Source organism: Camelina sativa, chromosome 12 (genome assembly GCF_000633955.1).
Source record: "Camelina sativa cultivar DH55 chromosome 12, Cs, whole genome shotgun sequence".
Taxonomy (NCBI): Eukaryota; Viridiplantae; Streptophyta; class Magnoliopsida; order Brassicales; family Brassicaceae; genus Camelina; species Camelina sativa.
Window position 1 is genome coordinate 23,024,606 of NC_025696.1, and position 16,673 is coordinate 23,041,278.

At 35.6% G+C, this 16,673-nt stretch overlaps 3 protein-coding genes across 3 annotated transcripts; 2 read left to right on the top strand and 1 right to left on the bottom strand.

The window, feature by feature from the left end:
• LOC104733771 (glutathione S-transferase T3-like) lies at positions 405-1,088 on the bottom strand. The gene has a single exon (XM_010453319.1). It carries the CDS (start codon positions 1,086-1,088, stop codon positions 405-407), a length of 684 nt encoding a protein of 227 aa, XP_010451621.1.
• LOC104733772 lies at positions 4,349-5,629 on the top strand. Its single transcript, XM_019233638.1, has 2 exons — positions 4,349-4,940; positions 5,079-5,629. The coding sequence occupies exons 1-2, from the start codon at positions 4,349-4,351 to the stop codon at positions 5,627-5,629; spliced, it is 1,143 nt and encodes a 380-aa protein (XP_019089183.1).
• Positions 15,201-16,582, top strand: LOC104732477. Its single transcript, XM_010452027.2, has one exon. The coding sequence runs from the start codon at positions 15,423-15,425 to the stop codon at positions 16,278-16,280; it is 858 nt and encodes a 285-aa protein (XP_010450329.1). The 5' UTR covers positions 15,201-15,422; the 3' UTR covers positions 16,281-16,582.

Here is a 16,673-nt window from a genome sequence, read left to right on the forward strand (position 1 = left end):
ATGCCAATATGTGGTTCTGAATGCACACCATCTTCTTGTCTTCTTCTTCTTTTTCTTCCGAGTACACACCATGCCAATATGTGGTTCCAATTTCATCTCGTGCAAGGACACAAACACAAATCAAACTGAATGATACAAAAGCAGGAAAATAAACTTGCAATTTCAAACTGAACTCAAACTAACATTTATACAACATAACATACAACAGAACTCAAAAAACAACTGAATCAGCTTAAACATACAACCGATCTTCTCAAAGAACATAAACTGAATATTACAACATACACTAACAACGTTTATAAGAACATAAACTTAAATAAACATAAACAATAAACTTAAATAAACATAAACATGAACTTAAACTCATAACTAGATCTCCAACATGTCACTGATTAACTTACTCTTCAAAGCCATTTCTTGTTCAGTAAGTGGCTCTGTTTTGCGATGAACTTAAGCATTTTATGCTTGACAATCTTCTCTTTACGCAAGCTTTGCTTCTCTTTCAATGCATAGTCCTTTTGCCTTATATCCCACATGCTGTCAAACCCTTCACTAGAAGCAACAGCTGCTTGACTAGACGTTGGTTTACTCACATGTCTTTTACCTTTGGCCTTTGCTGCCTTAATTCCAGGAGGTCGAGCTTCATCCTCCTCAGCGCCCATAACTGGCACGGAGCTTGAAGTCTGATCATCAAACTTTCTTCTCTTTGATGATCCATCACCTTTCGTGGCATAAGAGAGACACCATTTCTGATCATGTCGAAGCTCCCTCCAAGCATGCTCAAGAGTGAACTTTATCTTGTAATCGTTGGCGAATATCTGGTAAGCCATTTTCATGACATCATCTTCACTCTGGCCACTTGACCTCTCTTTTGTTGCCGCATGATAGCTCCCAACAAACTTGCTAACATGATTGTTGATCTTCTGCCACCTTCCCTTACAGTGAAGGGGCTCTCTCTTATCTATACCAGCTAGCTTAGGACTATCAGCATAATATTTTGCAATGCGTGACGAAAAGGTATTGCCTTTTTGCTGATTCGAAGTAACTGCATCCTTGCTAGTGTTCAGCCAAGCACTGATGAGCACCATGTCTTCTGTGTGAGATCACTTCCTTCTTTCTCTATGCTCCTTAGGTCCACCTTCACCTAGGCTTGGATCCTCAGCATACGAATTGGTTTCAGGAGTGTTGTATGTGGTTTGACTATTTAACAGGTCTACAAAATCTACATCTTCACTATATGGATCCATAGTCAAGTTTCTGTTTTGATTTTAATGGAGAAGGAAAACAAGAAAGCGGAATCTCTGGTTTGTGTTTACAAGGAGAAGGAAGAGCAAAGAAGAATCTCTGGTTTGTGTTGAAAGCTTTGGAAGAGCAAAGAAGAATCTCTGGTTTGTGTTTAAAGGAGAAGGAAGAGTATCTAGAAGTAATTATGTTAATGCGTAACTTGTTAGGTATAAGTATATTTTGTGTTTAAGTGTGACTTGACAAGCAATCAATGACAACTACCGAGCATAAGCACTAACTCGACAATAAATCTTTAACTGTTACAACTACCAAGCAATTTGTGTTTAACTAGGACAAAACAAGCAATCAATGTCAACTACCAAGCATTGAACTCAAACACTAACTCGAGAAAGAAATGAATTAAACAAGATTCTGAGAAAGTGAAATGGAAAGGCAGCAAAACATTATGCGTATGAGAGAAGCTTACTTGTGTATGGGTATGAAACTAACTTGGTGAGGTCATCTTCAAGACTGACAAAGCAGGAAAATGACAGAGTCACATACAGTAAGAAAAGAGGTACATTGATGGAGACTAACATGAAATTTAGACAAAACCCCAACTGAAATTTCCAGACTAACATGAAATTTAGACAATAGTACTCAAGTTACAAAACGGAGAAATCAAATAGATGATAAGAAGAAGACTGCTTACCCTTTCCAAGAAGAAGCTTCAAGACTTTGATTTGCAGTGAGGGGATTTTACTTCTCTCACTTCTCCCGGAAACAATGAGATGATGAGTCAGATAAATAAAAACCATTAGCTAGATAGATATGCCCAAAGCATATTCTTATTTATTCCCCAACACAAATTCTTTGGCCCTTATTTTTCCGGGTCTTAATCAATTTCAAACAAAGTAATTGAAGAAGAAGTAGAGGAAGAGATGAAACTCACATCCTGAACTTGCTAAAATCAAACCCCAATCGAAAGACCCAATCGACAAAGACCCAATATTAATCAAACACAAAAAACAAATACCCAAATCAGAAAACCCTAAATTTCTAAATTCTACACTTCAAATTAGAGATATGCGTACCATGGGGACAAGATTGGAGCCTTTGAACCAAACTCATCAATTTTTTAACTTCCCGATTGGTGTTTGCGGTTGAGGAATCAGGCCGAAGTTGTCACTGGCGTCGCTTGGAGGGTGATAACGGCGGATAAGAAACCGATTTCTGACACATCTCTTCTTTCGATTCGACGAATTGAGACTTGAGATCAAAATCGCAGAGGAGGAGGATGGCTCGAGGATGGCTCGAAAGAAACGAAAGAGAGAAGAAAAAATAGGCTTTGGTCGATTTTCTTTTGTTCTTGTTTTGTTTTTTTCCCCAACCAATGAAAGAGCAACACATATACGATCCTAAACAATTCTTAAAATGCTTAACTTAGAATCGATTTTAGCATTATTAGAGCAAGTTCAACAGTGTATTTTAACCGATTGTTAAGGAATCCTTATGAATAAAAATAAATCAAAATAAATCACTCTTGAGCATGCTTGGAGGAAGCTTCGACATGAGCAGAAATGGTGTCTCTCTTATGCCACGAAAGGTGATGGATCATCAAAGAGAAGAAAGTTTGATGATCAGACTTCAAGCTCCGTGCCAGTTATGGGCGCTGAGGAGGATGAAGCTCGACCTCCTGGAATTAAGGCAGCAAAGGCCAAAGGTAAAAGACATGTGAGTAAACCAACGTCTAGTCAAGCAGCTGTTGCTTCTAGTGAAGGGTTTGACAGCATGTGGGATATAAGGCAAAAGGACTATGCATTGAAAGAGAAGCAAAGCTTGCGTAAAGAGAAGATTGTCAAGCATAAAATGCTTAAGTTCATCGCAAAACAGAGCCACTTACTGAACAAGAAATGGCTTTGAAGAGTAAGTTAATCAGTGACATGTTGGAGATCTAGTTATGAGTTTAAGTTCATGTTTATGTTTGTTTAAGTTTCTGTTCTTATAAACGTTGTTAGTGTATGTTGTAATATTCAGTTTATGTTCTTTGAGAAGATCGGTTGGATGTTTAAGCTGATTCGGTTGTTTTTTGANGGAGGATGAAGCTCGACCTCCTGGAATTAAGGCAGCAAAGGCCAAAGGTAAAAGACATGTGAGTAAACCAACGTCTAGTCAAGCAGTTGTTGCTTCTAGTGAAGGGTTTGAGAGCATGTGGGATATAAGGCAAAAGGACTATGCTTTGAAAGAGAAGCAAAGCTTGCGTAAAGAGAAGATTGTCAAGCATAAAATGCTTGACAGTCTACTCGCAAAAACAGAGCCACTTACTGAACAAGAAATGGCTTTGAAGAGTAAGTTAATCAGTGACATGTTGGAGATCTAGTTATGAGTTTAAGTTCATGTTTATGTTTGTTTAAGTTTCTGTTCTTATAAACGTTGTTAGTGTATGTTGTAATATTCAGTTTATGTTCTTTGAGAAGATCGGTTGGATGTTTAAGCTGATTCGGTTGTTTTTTGAGTTATGTTGTATAAATGTTAGTTTGAGTTCAGTTTGAAATTGCAAGTTTATTTTCCTGCTTTTGTATCATTCAGTTTGATTTGTGTTTGTGTCCTTGCATCAGATGAAATTGGAACCACATATTGGCATGGTGTGTCCTCGGAAGAAAAAGAAGAAGAAGACAAGAAGATGGTGTGCATTCAGAACCACATACTGGCATGGTGTTTACTCGGAAGAAAAAGAAGAAGAAGACAAGAAGATGGTGTGCATTCAGAAACACATATTGGTATAGAATGTGACAGTTCATTTGTACCTTTGTATAGTAGAAATTGCATGTGATATATACTTTGATAGGATCACCACAAATTTTGGCAAACAATGTACACCACAAGCTTGCTCCACGATTAAACACCACAAGTTGTGTTTATTTCGATATGAATAACAAGTTATCTCACACATCTTCTTTCTCAAAAACATTTCTGTTTTATTTCTTCGACAAAAGTCTCAAGTTCATAAACATTTCTATTTAATTTCTTCCACTAAAGTCTAAAGTTCACAAACATTTCTATTTTATTTCTTCCACTAAAGTTTCAAGTTCACAAACATTTTTCTTTTATTCTTTATTCTAAGATGGCATCTTCTTCTCGTCCAAGTTTTTCAAAAATGATGGATGAATATTTTGATAATACTTTTGATAATGCTTTCGATCAAGCTTTGGATAATCAAGTTAATCAGCATGGTGATTTTGAAGAAGCAACCAACCCAAAGAAAACAAGAGTCCACATTGAAAGAAAACGGGAAGAAGGGGATATCCGTTTATGGAATGATTATTTTAGCAAAGATCCCGTATATTCTTCTCAAACATTTCGACGCTGTTTTAGAATGAACAAGGGATTGTTCATGCGTATTGTTGAACGACTCTCCACTGAATTTACATTCTTTCAACAAAGGCGAGATGCTACCGGAAAGTTCGGTTTCTCAACACTACAAAAGACTACAGCAGCAATTCGTATGATGGCATATGGCTGTCCAGCTGATGCCCTTAATGAATACCTCCGGCTTGCTCCAAGAACGGCACTTTCATGCTTGGAACATTTTGTGGAAAGAATCAATGATTTATTTGGAGATGAGTATCTAAGGAGACCCACACCGGAAGATTTGCAACAACTACTCGATATTGGAGAGTTACGGGGATTTCCTGGGATGATAGGAAGCATCGACTGTATGCATTGGGAGTGGAAGAATTGCCCAACTGCATGGAAAGGTCAATATACACGTGGGTCTGGAAAGCCAACAATTGTTTTAGAGGCTGTAGCTTCACAAGAGCTTTGGATATGGCATGCGTTTTTTGGACCTCCAGGTACATTAAACGATATCAATGTTCTTGATCGCTCACCTGTTTTTGATGATATATTACACGGTCAAGCTCCTAAAGTGAAATATAGTGTCAACAGCCATGAGTATCGTATGGCTTACTATCTCACAGATGGTATTTATCCAGAATGGGCTACTTTTGTCCAATCTATTCCACTTCCACAAGATCAAAAAGCATCCTTATTTGCACAACATCAAGAATTTGTACGTAAAGATGTCGAACGTGCTTTTGGAGTATTGCAAGCTCGATTTGCCATAGTCAGAAACCGTGCTCTTTTTTGGGATAAGGCAAAAATTGGAAAGATAATGAGAGCGTGTATCATACTGCACAATATGATAGTAGAAGACGAACGAGATGGATACACTCAGTTTAATGTGTTAGAATTCGCACAAGAACAATCAAACAGAACTTCACAAGTAGATGCCACATATTCTGTGGAACCTTCAAACCTCACGGAAATGATGATCACTCAAAATGATATTCGTGATAGAAAAAGACATCGACGATTGAAAGCTGATTTGGTTGAGAATATATGACAAAAATTCGGCACAAGTCAAGATTAAAATTAATCGTTTTTGTAATTTTTTTTAATATGCTTTTAAATTATGTAACTTTTAATTTACTAAATGCAATAATTTATGTTTTACAAAATGTTTATAAATTCAACAAACCAAATTGTATTTGACATATTATACTTTTCAAATTTTTTTTTTTTAAATTAGGAACCCAAAATTAAGATCTACCATTGGAGTATACCATTTTACATTTTTTAAAAAAGTTTTTAACTTCCTTATTTCTCATTATTATAATTAAAACCATACTTAAAATCTTTTTTTAACACTCCACCATTGAACTTTCTCTTATATATAGTTGGATATACAATTAATTATTAATTCTAAATTTTGTAAATACTCACTTCTATATAAACATAGATCGTCTTATATTTTCATCTAACAAAATAATTTATTCAAAAATATTGCTTTCAACTTGGTTCTACTGGTAAAAAAAATTTAATGGAAAGGTAATTTTTTTTTTTTAAACAAAATTTTTTTCCTACTTTTCTCCTTTTTCAGTTTTGAATAGGTAAGATTAATATGTTGACCTAAAAAAAAGATTAATGTATGTGTCTTCATTTTCTAATACTGTATTTTAAATTTAATGTAGTATTTTTAGATTTTTTTATTTAGTTTATCTTTTCACCTTTAAATTATTTGGGATTCATTTATTATCGTGCTTATAGTTTTCTATTATTTATTTATTTATGTCAAATTTTTTTTTTTTCTAATTTTTCAACCTTTATTGGGTGGTCATAGACCCTTTTTTGTGCAAACATAATTTTTACCATTCATTCAATCCTAAAAGGGAGATAAGGAGTAGAAGCTCATCATCAACCTAATGGTTAGATAAAATAGGTTAATCAAACACAACCTTACAACAAACATAGATAGATAGATAGATAGATAGATAGATTGTAAAAACAAAAATTGTTGTTGATAGATCCAGAGGACTTCGGACAAACCGGCCGCTGGATATGGGAGGGCCAGGAGTAGACGTGAGGCCCACTGAGGAAGGTGGCCAAGGAACTGAGAGTGGACATGGGGCTTACTAAGCAAGGTGGCAGTCGGGGCGTTCCAGAGACAAAGACTATATCATGGTGTGTCAAAGACACTTCCACAAATACAATGGAAAATTTAACATTAGTTACTATCAAAAGATTTTGTGACGTTAGAAAATGGTGTTTAGTTTCATTGGTTATCGGAACAAGCCATTTTGAGATAGCTAAAAGACGTGAACATGTTGTCGGCACACATGAGGAGGGCAGAGCTAAGGTTCTCTCTATGGTGGAGGAGGTTGGACGCAAGGTTATCTCCCCAAGGGAGGAAGGTGGAGGAGGTTGGACTCAAGTGGGGCCAAAGTTTTCTCCATGGTAGAGGAGGTTGGATACAAGATTATCTCCATAAGGAAGGAGGGCAGAGCCGAGGTTCTCTCAATGGTTGGTCATACACTATTATGATGATACATCATTGATTAGTATACTATGTAATATATATTTCTTTTGAAATATTTTTTGAGTCAATAATTTTAATAATTAAAAAAACTATGCAAAAGTGAAAGAAAAAATATATAATAGTTGGCTTAATGTGTTCATACAAACATTTTCTAGGTAGTGGTAAATGATATATTTATAACATAGAGTATATTTAGGTGTAAAATACGCTTTTAATGGTAATAGTAACATACATAAAAGATTTGTAAATGGATATAAATCAGTATATTATAGCAAAATAAAACTTATAAATAACGTACAACAAAAATTTAATATATTTGTTTAAATTTAGTTTTATTTTACAAAACTTTAAACCCACACATCGAACGGGTCATTATCTAGTGTAAATATATATAAAGTAGATAGCGATGTTGTACGCGAAGAAAGTTTTTTTTTACCTAAATTTGGATTTGTTAGTTACAAAATAATAGTAAAATTTTTATTTATTCAATATATTTTATAATGCTGTATATTTAATTTATTTAATTTCATACGCCGATTTTGATATGTAGTGGGTACCACTATTTAGTTTGGGTACAATACCAAAATTCGTTAATTATAAACTTGGTAAAATTTAAAAGAAATCCCAACGAATTCTATATTGACTTGTGATCCGGCATTACAAATTGATGGAATCATTTTTAGAGATCTTAATATACTAAATTTATAATAGTGATTAGTGTTAATATTAACATCATTACAATTATCGGTATACTATGTTAGTATATACTAAATTTATATACCAAAATTACATTTAGATTATGTATATGTATATTGTCAAAGTTTTATTAAGAGGTTAAAATTGTCTTCTTTTATATAGGTTAAATTAGATCCGAATTTGCAAACATTGGGCTGCATGTTGAATCTGGGAAATATGTGTAGAACTAAAAAACAGAAGGAATGAGGTAAATTCCTATATATATATATTGTCTTTGTTGATCTAGATTTTGATATGAATAGTTAACGTTATACACTTAGTGTTGTTTATATAGGGAATATTGTGTATAAAAATCAAGTTTTAGGCTAATTAAATAGTTTATTATTGTTTTCTAAGATTTCTGAAACAATAAATCAAATTTGTTATATAATTTTGAGATATTATTTTATTATTTTGTAAACCAATATAAATTTTTCTTTTGTTAGATATTAAATTAATTTAAATACAATGAAATTTTTCGTAATATGCAACATTAATGATGGTAAAAGTTTTATCAAAATTGTTTTTTTTTTTTTGTCAACAAGAAAATTAGCTCAAACGAGCCAATTTGATGGGAAATCGTTTACAAACAAAATGTGGTACGGACTTACACGCGCTTGGCGTGCTAAAGAGTCCGCCCTAACATTAACATTACGAGGTACATAAATTAAAGAAAAAGAAGAGAACTCCTCCCTGTCCATCTTTATGTCGTCTAGATAAGGTGCAAAGGCAGGCCATTCTTGAGGAGAAGACACCATCTTCACCAGATCGGAACAGTCCGTGAGAAAAGTCACCTCCCGAAAATCATGCCCAATCATACACCGCATGGCCCACCGAAATGCTTCAACTTCAGCATGTAGCGGGGAAAGACTGCGCCTGTAATTGGTAGCTCCGAGCAGAGGGGACTCTTGCTGTACAAAAGTACAACACCATCCTGCACCTGAAAAAACATCGGACTCTTTCCAAGAGCCGTCAACAAAACATCGATACCCCGAAAAAACCAAAGGAAGAGAAGGAGGACCCCCTCGAGACGGCCGAGCAGAGAGGGAAGTAGGGGACGGACCCACCAAATCCCCCTCCTCCGTCTGGGCCAGAAGCCAAGATGACGCCTCCCCTTCGGCCAATCTTACCACCTCATCAGGGTGTTCCGTTCGATTTTCAAAAACCTTGGCATTGCGTGCTTTCCAAATATACCACATAAGCCACGGGAAAAAATCAATATGTGAACCCGGATTATTCCGCCCTAGAAAATGATCTACATTAGCATAAACCGATTCTGTCGGGAAGTTCTGTGGACCCACCGGTACATGAGCCAGAGCCCAGGCCTGACGTGCAGGGGGACAAAGGAAAATAACATGGTTAATAGTTTCTTCCTCTGCCCCGCACCGCGAACAACCAACATCACAGGAAACACCACGCCGTTTCAGGTTCGCCGAAACAGAAATACAACCAGTAAGAGCTTGCCACATGAAATGTTTCAATTTAGGTGGACACCGCACTTGCCAGACCCCAGCAAGGAGAATGGTGATATCCGGCCCCGATCCAACAGCTTTAAAGAAACTGGGGGCACCTAGCCGCGCTGTATCATACCCTGATTTAACCGTATATTTACCAGACTTTGTAAAATGCCATCCCCAGGAATCCGCTTGCGGATAACTACTTAAAGGAAGGGCCTGAATCAAAGAAACATCCACAGGATCAAAATGTTCGAGAAGCCGATCCCGTCGCCAAGTGCGCGTAGCAGGATCAATAAAGTGAGATAAGGATAAATTAGGATCTGCAGGAGACCCGTTTTGTAATGCTGGTCTTGGGGATTGGGCTGGAATCCAGGGATCCGACCATATATCAATGGTATCTCCCGATCCAACCCGTTTAATAAGTCCTAGATTCACCAAAGAGCGAGCAGAGACAATACTCCTCCATCCATAGGAAGGAGAGTATGAACGCAACGGTTCCATCGGAGTAGAGTTCCGATAATACCGACTTTTAAAAACCCTGGCAAACAGAGAGTCCGGGAACTCAATCAGTCGCCATAACTGTTTAGCCAATAACGCCGTGTTAAAATCATCAACATTTCAAAAATCCAAACCACCTAACTGTTTGCTACTGCAGAGCTTGTCCCAGGCTAACCAATGCATACCCTCCTCCTGACTCGAAGAGCTCCACCAAAAATTAGCAACTGCACTTGTCAGTTTGGATGTGATTGTTTTTGGTAAACGATAAAAAGACATCACAAAACTCGGGACAGCAGTCGCAACCGACTTAACCATAACCTCTTTACCCCCTTTTGATAACAGTCGAGCCGTCCAACCAGTTGTACGGCTCTGTAATTTATCTCGAACAAAGGAGAAGACCTTCGTCTTGGACCCTCCCAAACTCTCTGGTATTCCCAAGTATGATCCCATCCCGCCCAAAGTAGAGATCCCCAGAATCCCCTGCATCTTCAATCTAGTCGGTTCATCAACCGTATGACCAAATTGGAGTGAAGACTTAGCAAAATTTATTTGCTGTCCAGATGCCGCCTCGTACTGCTTTAGAATATCCAAAACTACCCCACACTGATCCTTATCGACTTTCCAGAAAAAAGACTATCATCTGCAAATAGCAAATGCGTTATAGGGGGCATTTATTAGCCACCTTAATTCCCGTGATCCGCTTATCCGCTTCTGCCTTACAAATATTTGCTATTAAAACCTCTGTGCAAAGAATAAACAGGTAAGGAGACAGGGGATCCCCCTGCCGTAATCCTCGCTCAGGTATAATCTGACCATGTGGCTGGCCATTAATAAGAACTTGATATTGTACCGAGGAGACACAGAACATTATCCATGAGATCCATTTTTCCGCAAAGCCCATTCGGCGAAATAAAGCCTCGAGGAACCCCCACTCCACCCTATCATATGCCTTACTCATATTCGTCTTTATTGCCATAAACTTTCCCTTACAAGACTTATTAGTCCTCAAACCATGAAACATCTCTTGAGCAATCAGAATATTGTCCGAGATCAAACGACCTGGAACAAAGGCAGACTGAGTTTCTGAGATTAAACCTGGTAAGATCGTTTTTAACCGATTACACAGAACCTTTGAGAGAACCTTGTACCCCACATTACATAAACTAATCGGACGTAATTCTGCCATTCGGGTCGGTTTAGTGACCTTGGGAATCAGACATATATGTGTTTGTTTTATACCCGACTCGAAAGTGTTTTCCTCAAAGAAGCTGTTGACCAATGAGACCAGATCTACCTTAACCACATCCCATGCCTTCTGAAAAAACGAAGCAGTCATCCCATCAGGCCCCAGTGCTTTATCCGGATGCATCATAAATAAAGCCTTCCTAACTTCGCCCTCCAAGGCTGTGGCCATTAACCGTTCATTATCCATCACCGTAATAACGGATTTCCATCAAAACTTCGTCAAAACATGACGGATTAATAGACGAAAACATGTCAGCAAAATATGATACCGCTGTATCACGAACCGTCTCGTCATCCGTAGACCAAACATCATGCTTGTCGTAAAGACCGACAATCCGGTTTTTATCAAAATTGTTTAAATAAGTATATAAAGATTTGCATGTATGAGTATATTTAAATCCAAACTGATTAGGAATTTTATTGTATTTGGTTTAAAGTTTGACAGATAAAAATAAATGGTCGAATTGTCACATCACCTAAATAAGGTGGTTAATTTTTTTTTTTTTATCAGTTGTAGAAAAAACCGTTAAAGAGAAGACGATCATAAAAAATGAAAAAGGCGGCTGAGTTAGAACAAACAGTTAGATAACATTAATGATTGATAATACACAATTAAGTAGTAAAATATTTTAAACTTTTTAGTTTTATTTTTAAAACTTGTTAAAGAAAAATAATAGAAAAAAAAAAAATTATAGAAAATAAAAAGGTTTAACCTTCTAATTACTTCTTGAATTCCAACCACTTATTTCATCCATTCAGTTCAGTAACTAAATATTCAACATTAATTTATGCTACCAATCAAAACTAAATTTAAAATAGAATAATTGATTGTTTGCTAAAAAAAAAAAGGAATAATCGATGGAAACAAATATTAAATTATAATATTCTCAATCTTATAAAAGAAATATATAAAATAAGTATAAGTTTAGTAGAACCATAAGCTTGTAAACTAAATAATGTTAAAGGTGTCCTCGGACCTATCAATGTTAATTACCAAGCAGGCACCCATGAATTTTAGCCTTTTGGGGAGAAAATCACTAGATAAGATATAATACGTGGACGATCAGTTCCATGTGGTGATTCACACATGATCACTCCTATATATACAAAAGGCAAATATATCGAAAGGCAATGATTTGATGAACATGTTTTTATGTTACCATTGAAAAAACTTGTATATTCATACAGACTTGACCTAATAATCAATCCTCTGCAAAATTTGAGACTGGACAAACGTTTGCTGTCCATAACTCCATGTGCAATTTAATGAACCAAAACAAATATATATATATATATACTAGAGGGTTATTCCGTGCTACGCACGGATTTAATTTTACTTTTATTTTACAATCAAACTTCATATATTAAATTATTGAAAAAGACTCTTTCTCTCTTCAAAAGAGAGTTACCCACAAGCTTAAGTGAGAAAAATAGAAACCTCCTGTTCTTGTAAATTTCACTTGGTACATATATTATCCTTAAGAGATATGTCTAATACAAATTCAACATATCAATTTCTAAAAACCTAAAATCATTCAATTGTGATGAAAAGATCGGCTAATTTTCGATATTTGACATTATCATCACAAGGAGATTTGAACAATCTATAGCATAAATAATAATTTATCCATACCCAACCCTAACCGACACTCCATTACTAAAAACAAACCTTGATGTATAATTTAATTTATTAGTCTTGTTTAATTTATTAAATAACAAAATGTATAAAAGATTAAAATATCTCTCTGTTTTACAATTAGAATGTGTTGTTTTGGGATGCTACCAATTTTTAATATATATACGGTGAAATTTGAAATTTGTACTGTCTTCTTTTTATGTGGCTTGTATTTGTCTTTGCTTCGCAGATGAAACGACAAGTGTTTTTATTCCCTTTTCCTACTGGTTTTCCCAACATCAGAAGTTGTTTTACTTTTGTTATTGTATTTTCTGTCAACAATAGACCAGTAATGTTAAAACCCCAATCAATGCTTTTATCCCTTGCAAAATCTTGGAGAAACTTCAACCTCGGTTTTAAGCTTTGGTTTATATCATCAGTAATTATCTGTTAAATTAAAATAACTAAGAGAAAAATGTAAAATTGAAAATGTTAAAATTCAAGCGTAAATGGTTTATGATTCCTTGTTGAAATTTTTTCCACATGTGTGTCTCAAGTTCTAAGGGTAAGTGGTGTTGATCATCTTTGATAGATGTGACAGACTGACAGTGAAACTCTGGTACATAGAGAGCCGTGAAATTGTATGTAGACTCTTTGACATTGGAATAGAATGTCTTCCCTATTAAGTCTTTGATGAGGTAAGCCACCTCGTCGTCCAATTCATCTAAGTTGGCCTAAGAATAAAAAAGTGACTTAGGTTGGCAATTTTAGTTTGAATAGTACCTTCAAATAGTTAATACACAAAATAAAATAAAAAAACATATGAAAAGAACTATGAAACAACGGATTGCCACACTACGGACTCATTGAAAACAACACACCGGAGTATTCCCACAGCTTCGAATGGAGAGAAAGTGTAACGTGTCAAGGTCAAACCAGAGTTTTTCATTTTCAAATTACAGTTAGTGCATGAAATGTAGTGTCACCTATTGTGCAATACACAACTTCAACCACTTTCGCTTAACACCAAAAACAAATGTTCCTTAAAAATATCAAGACGATGTTTTAAGTAATAGTAGTAAAAATAAAATATAAATTGGTCATATTACCTGGCCTCCATCCTTGTTATTTGACGTAAGTCTCTATTTGTTCAATCATGTACAAATCTTTTGGGTCTTAATAAATTTTGGCAACTAAAATTGACGGGACATGACTTGCCTTGAAATAGTTACTGGGGAAAATATTAAAGACTATAAGATTGTTGTTCATTTAAAAAGATTATTGTACGAATATTGGGAAAAACTGATGTGCAAAGTAAGACAAAAACTGATTTAATTGGAAGCAATATATATTACATGTTGGAGAATGGGAAAAAACAAATACAGAATTAACCAGATGTATATGAAATATAATATCTTTTGCGGAATTGTTGGAGTTCAAAAAATATTGGGTTGACGATGTTGCATTTAAATATAAATAGTCTGCCCAGAGTGTAAGAAGTTTGGCATGTGTTTCAATGGCAAGTTTTTCCCAAAGAGAGACACTGCTTTCCCCGAATCAACAAATCTTCGAACTTAGATAGGCGAGTTGCATGTCTGAAAACAAGTAAAAAATTAGTTAGAGAGGAAGTTTTTAATATACAGTATGTGAGATAGGTGTATTGTGGATTAGGTAGGTTATTTACATTTTCGTCTAGAAAGAGACATTTAAAGCTGAATAAGAGATTGTTTCTTCTAAAGTATGGAGCTTCCCAAAAACAATCATATTTTTACTGGTGTTCATCGTTAGAGAGTAATTCTAGAGTAGAGTAGAGAGAAATTTTTTTAGGTTGTAACATTTTTAAAAGCGTAATTAGTGTATGGGGTGGGGGTGTTGATTCCCAGTAGATTGAGGGAAGGCGATTATAATAATAATAAAAGTAATCAGAAATTGAATTCTATTAGATTATAATTTTATGGAAAACAAATTACTAATATTTAATTGGAAATAAATAAGAAAGCAATTATCAAATGACTTAATTTACTTTGATGGCAAGACGTTACGTTTTCAAAAGCAGAATGCAAAACTAAAACTAAATTCGAGCTTCAATTTAAGTACCGTATGGGAGGAAGAGAAACACAGGTGCTGCATGTTCAGATCCTATTTGTTTGTTTGTTAAGACAAATTTTTTAATTACCAAAGGATTAAGTTGACAGTTGTGGCAATATTTAATTAGCAATGGACAAGTGTCAACTATACAAAGCGCCAAATGTCATCGCCTCAAACAAAGTTTAGAAGAAACCTTCTCTTATTATATAAGATGTGCATCTATAGTAAAATTATTTAACTCCACACACTTGGCTCTTAGCAATAAGAAAAAAATAAAAAATAAAAATAAAAAAACTAATCTTATTATATAAACTACGGATATTGTTGTATTTTCCTTTTTTTTTTTTTTTTTTTGAGTAACGACGACAGGGGACAAAACCAACTGGACATTTTTTAAAAATTTGTTTTATAAATTTTTTAACAAAATTAAAATAAAATAAAATGGAAGAACAACTGGAAATAAAAATTATTATTTGTGTTTGATAGATGTTCTCTTCCTTGAAGATCCTTGCGCGTCTTTGATGTTTCTTCTCTCCTTCAATCATTCATCCTTGAATCTATTTTTTCTCTCTTTCAAATATTAATGCGTCCAGATGTTTTTTTGAGTCATAGATATTTTTTTGTTCTTTCTATCAAATTACTCTGGTTTTGACATCTCTGTTTAAACAGGCTTGGAAGAATCATGTCTTTGAGATCAGAATCTTCCAAGGCAGAAAAGTTAACAGAGGATCCAGTTACGTACAAGACGGCACAGAGCAGCGTGACGTGCATCTACCAAGCACACATGGTTGGATTCTGGAGAAATGTTAGGGTTCTATGGTCTAAAAATCTTATGAACCATTCCTTAACCGTGATGGTCACTAGCGTACAAGGGGATATGAATTACTGTTGCAAGGTTGATCTTAAGCCATGGCACTTTTGGAACAAGAAAGGATACAAATCGTTTGAGGTTGAAGGAAACCAAGTAGATGCGTATTGGGATTTTAGGTCTGCTAAATTCAACGGCAGCCCTGAGCCGAGCTCAGATTTTTACGTGGCTCTTGTATCGGACGAGGAGGTTGTTCTATTGTTGGGTGATCACAAAAAGAAAGCTTTTAAGAGAACTAAATCAAGACCTGCCTTGGTTGACGCTGCCTTGTTCTACAAGAAAGAAAATGTGTTTGGTAAGAAGAGCTTTTCGACTAGGGCGAAGTTCAATGATAGGAAGAAAGAGCATGAGATCGTAGTGGAGAGCTCGACCGGGGAGAAGGATCCTGAGATGTGGATTAGCGTTGATGGTATCATTTTGGTTCAGGTGAGAAATCTGCAGTGGAAATTTAGGGGGAATCAAACGGTTTTGGTGGATAAAGAACCAGTTCAAGTGTTTTGGGATGTGTATGATTGGTTCTTCAGCACGCCCGGTACAGGTCACGGCTTGTTCATCTTTAAACCAGAGAACGGTGAGAGTGACGCGAGCGATGGAGGAACCAAGGATAGTAGTTCTTCTTCTTCTTCTTCGTCTGAGTTTTGTCTCTTCCTTTATGCTTGGAAATTGGAGTAAGTCTAAAATGTTTTCAAACCAAAGCTTGCATTCTTTTTGTTGCCTGACTGTAAACTCATGTTCAACATCAATCTTAGCGTGTGACCCATTCTTGATAATTTGACTAGTTCAAATTTACCAAGACGTGAAAAAGGGTTTGTTTGCAAAGACGGGCTGTTTCTCCCACTATCTATTAGTGCAATGTGTGTGTGTGTGTGTGTAACACTGACCAAGACCTTTTGATTCTTAGCCAACTCAGCAGACGATCTGATGAAGATGGAATGATTGTAAGATTGCTTGCTTGACTTTAGAATCCTCTGGTGTACACACTAGTTCTTTTCAATCTCAAGATTGTTTACATGTTTTATCGAGGAACGCTGACTCGCTGAGAAATTATAAAATAAATCCGATAAG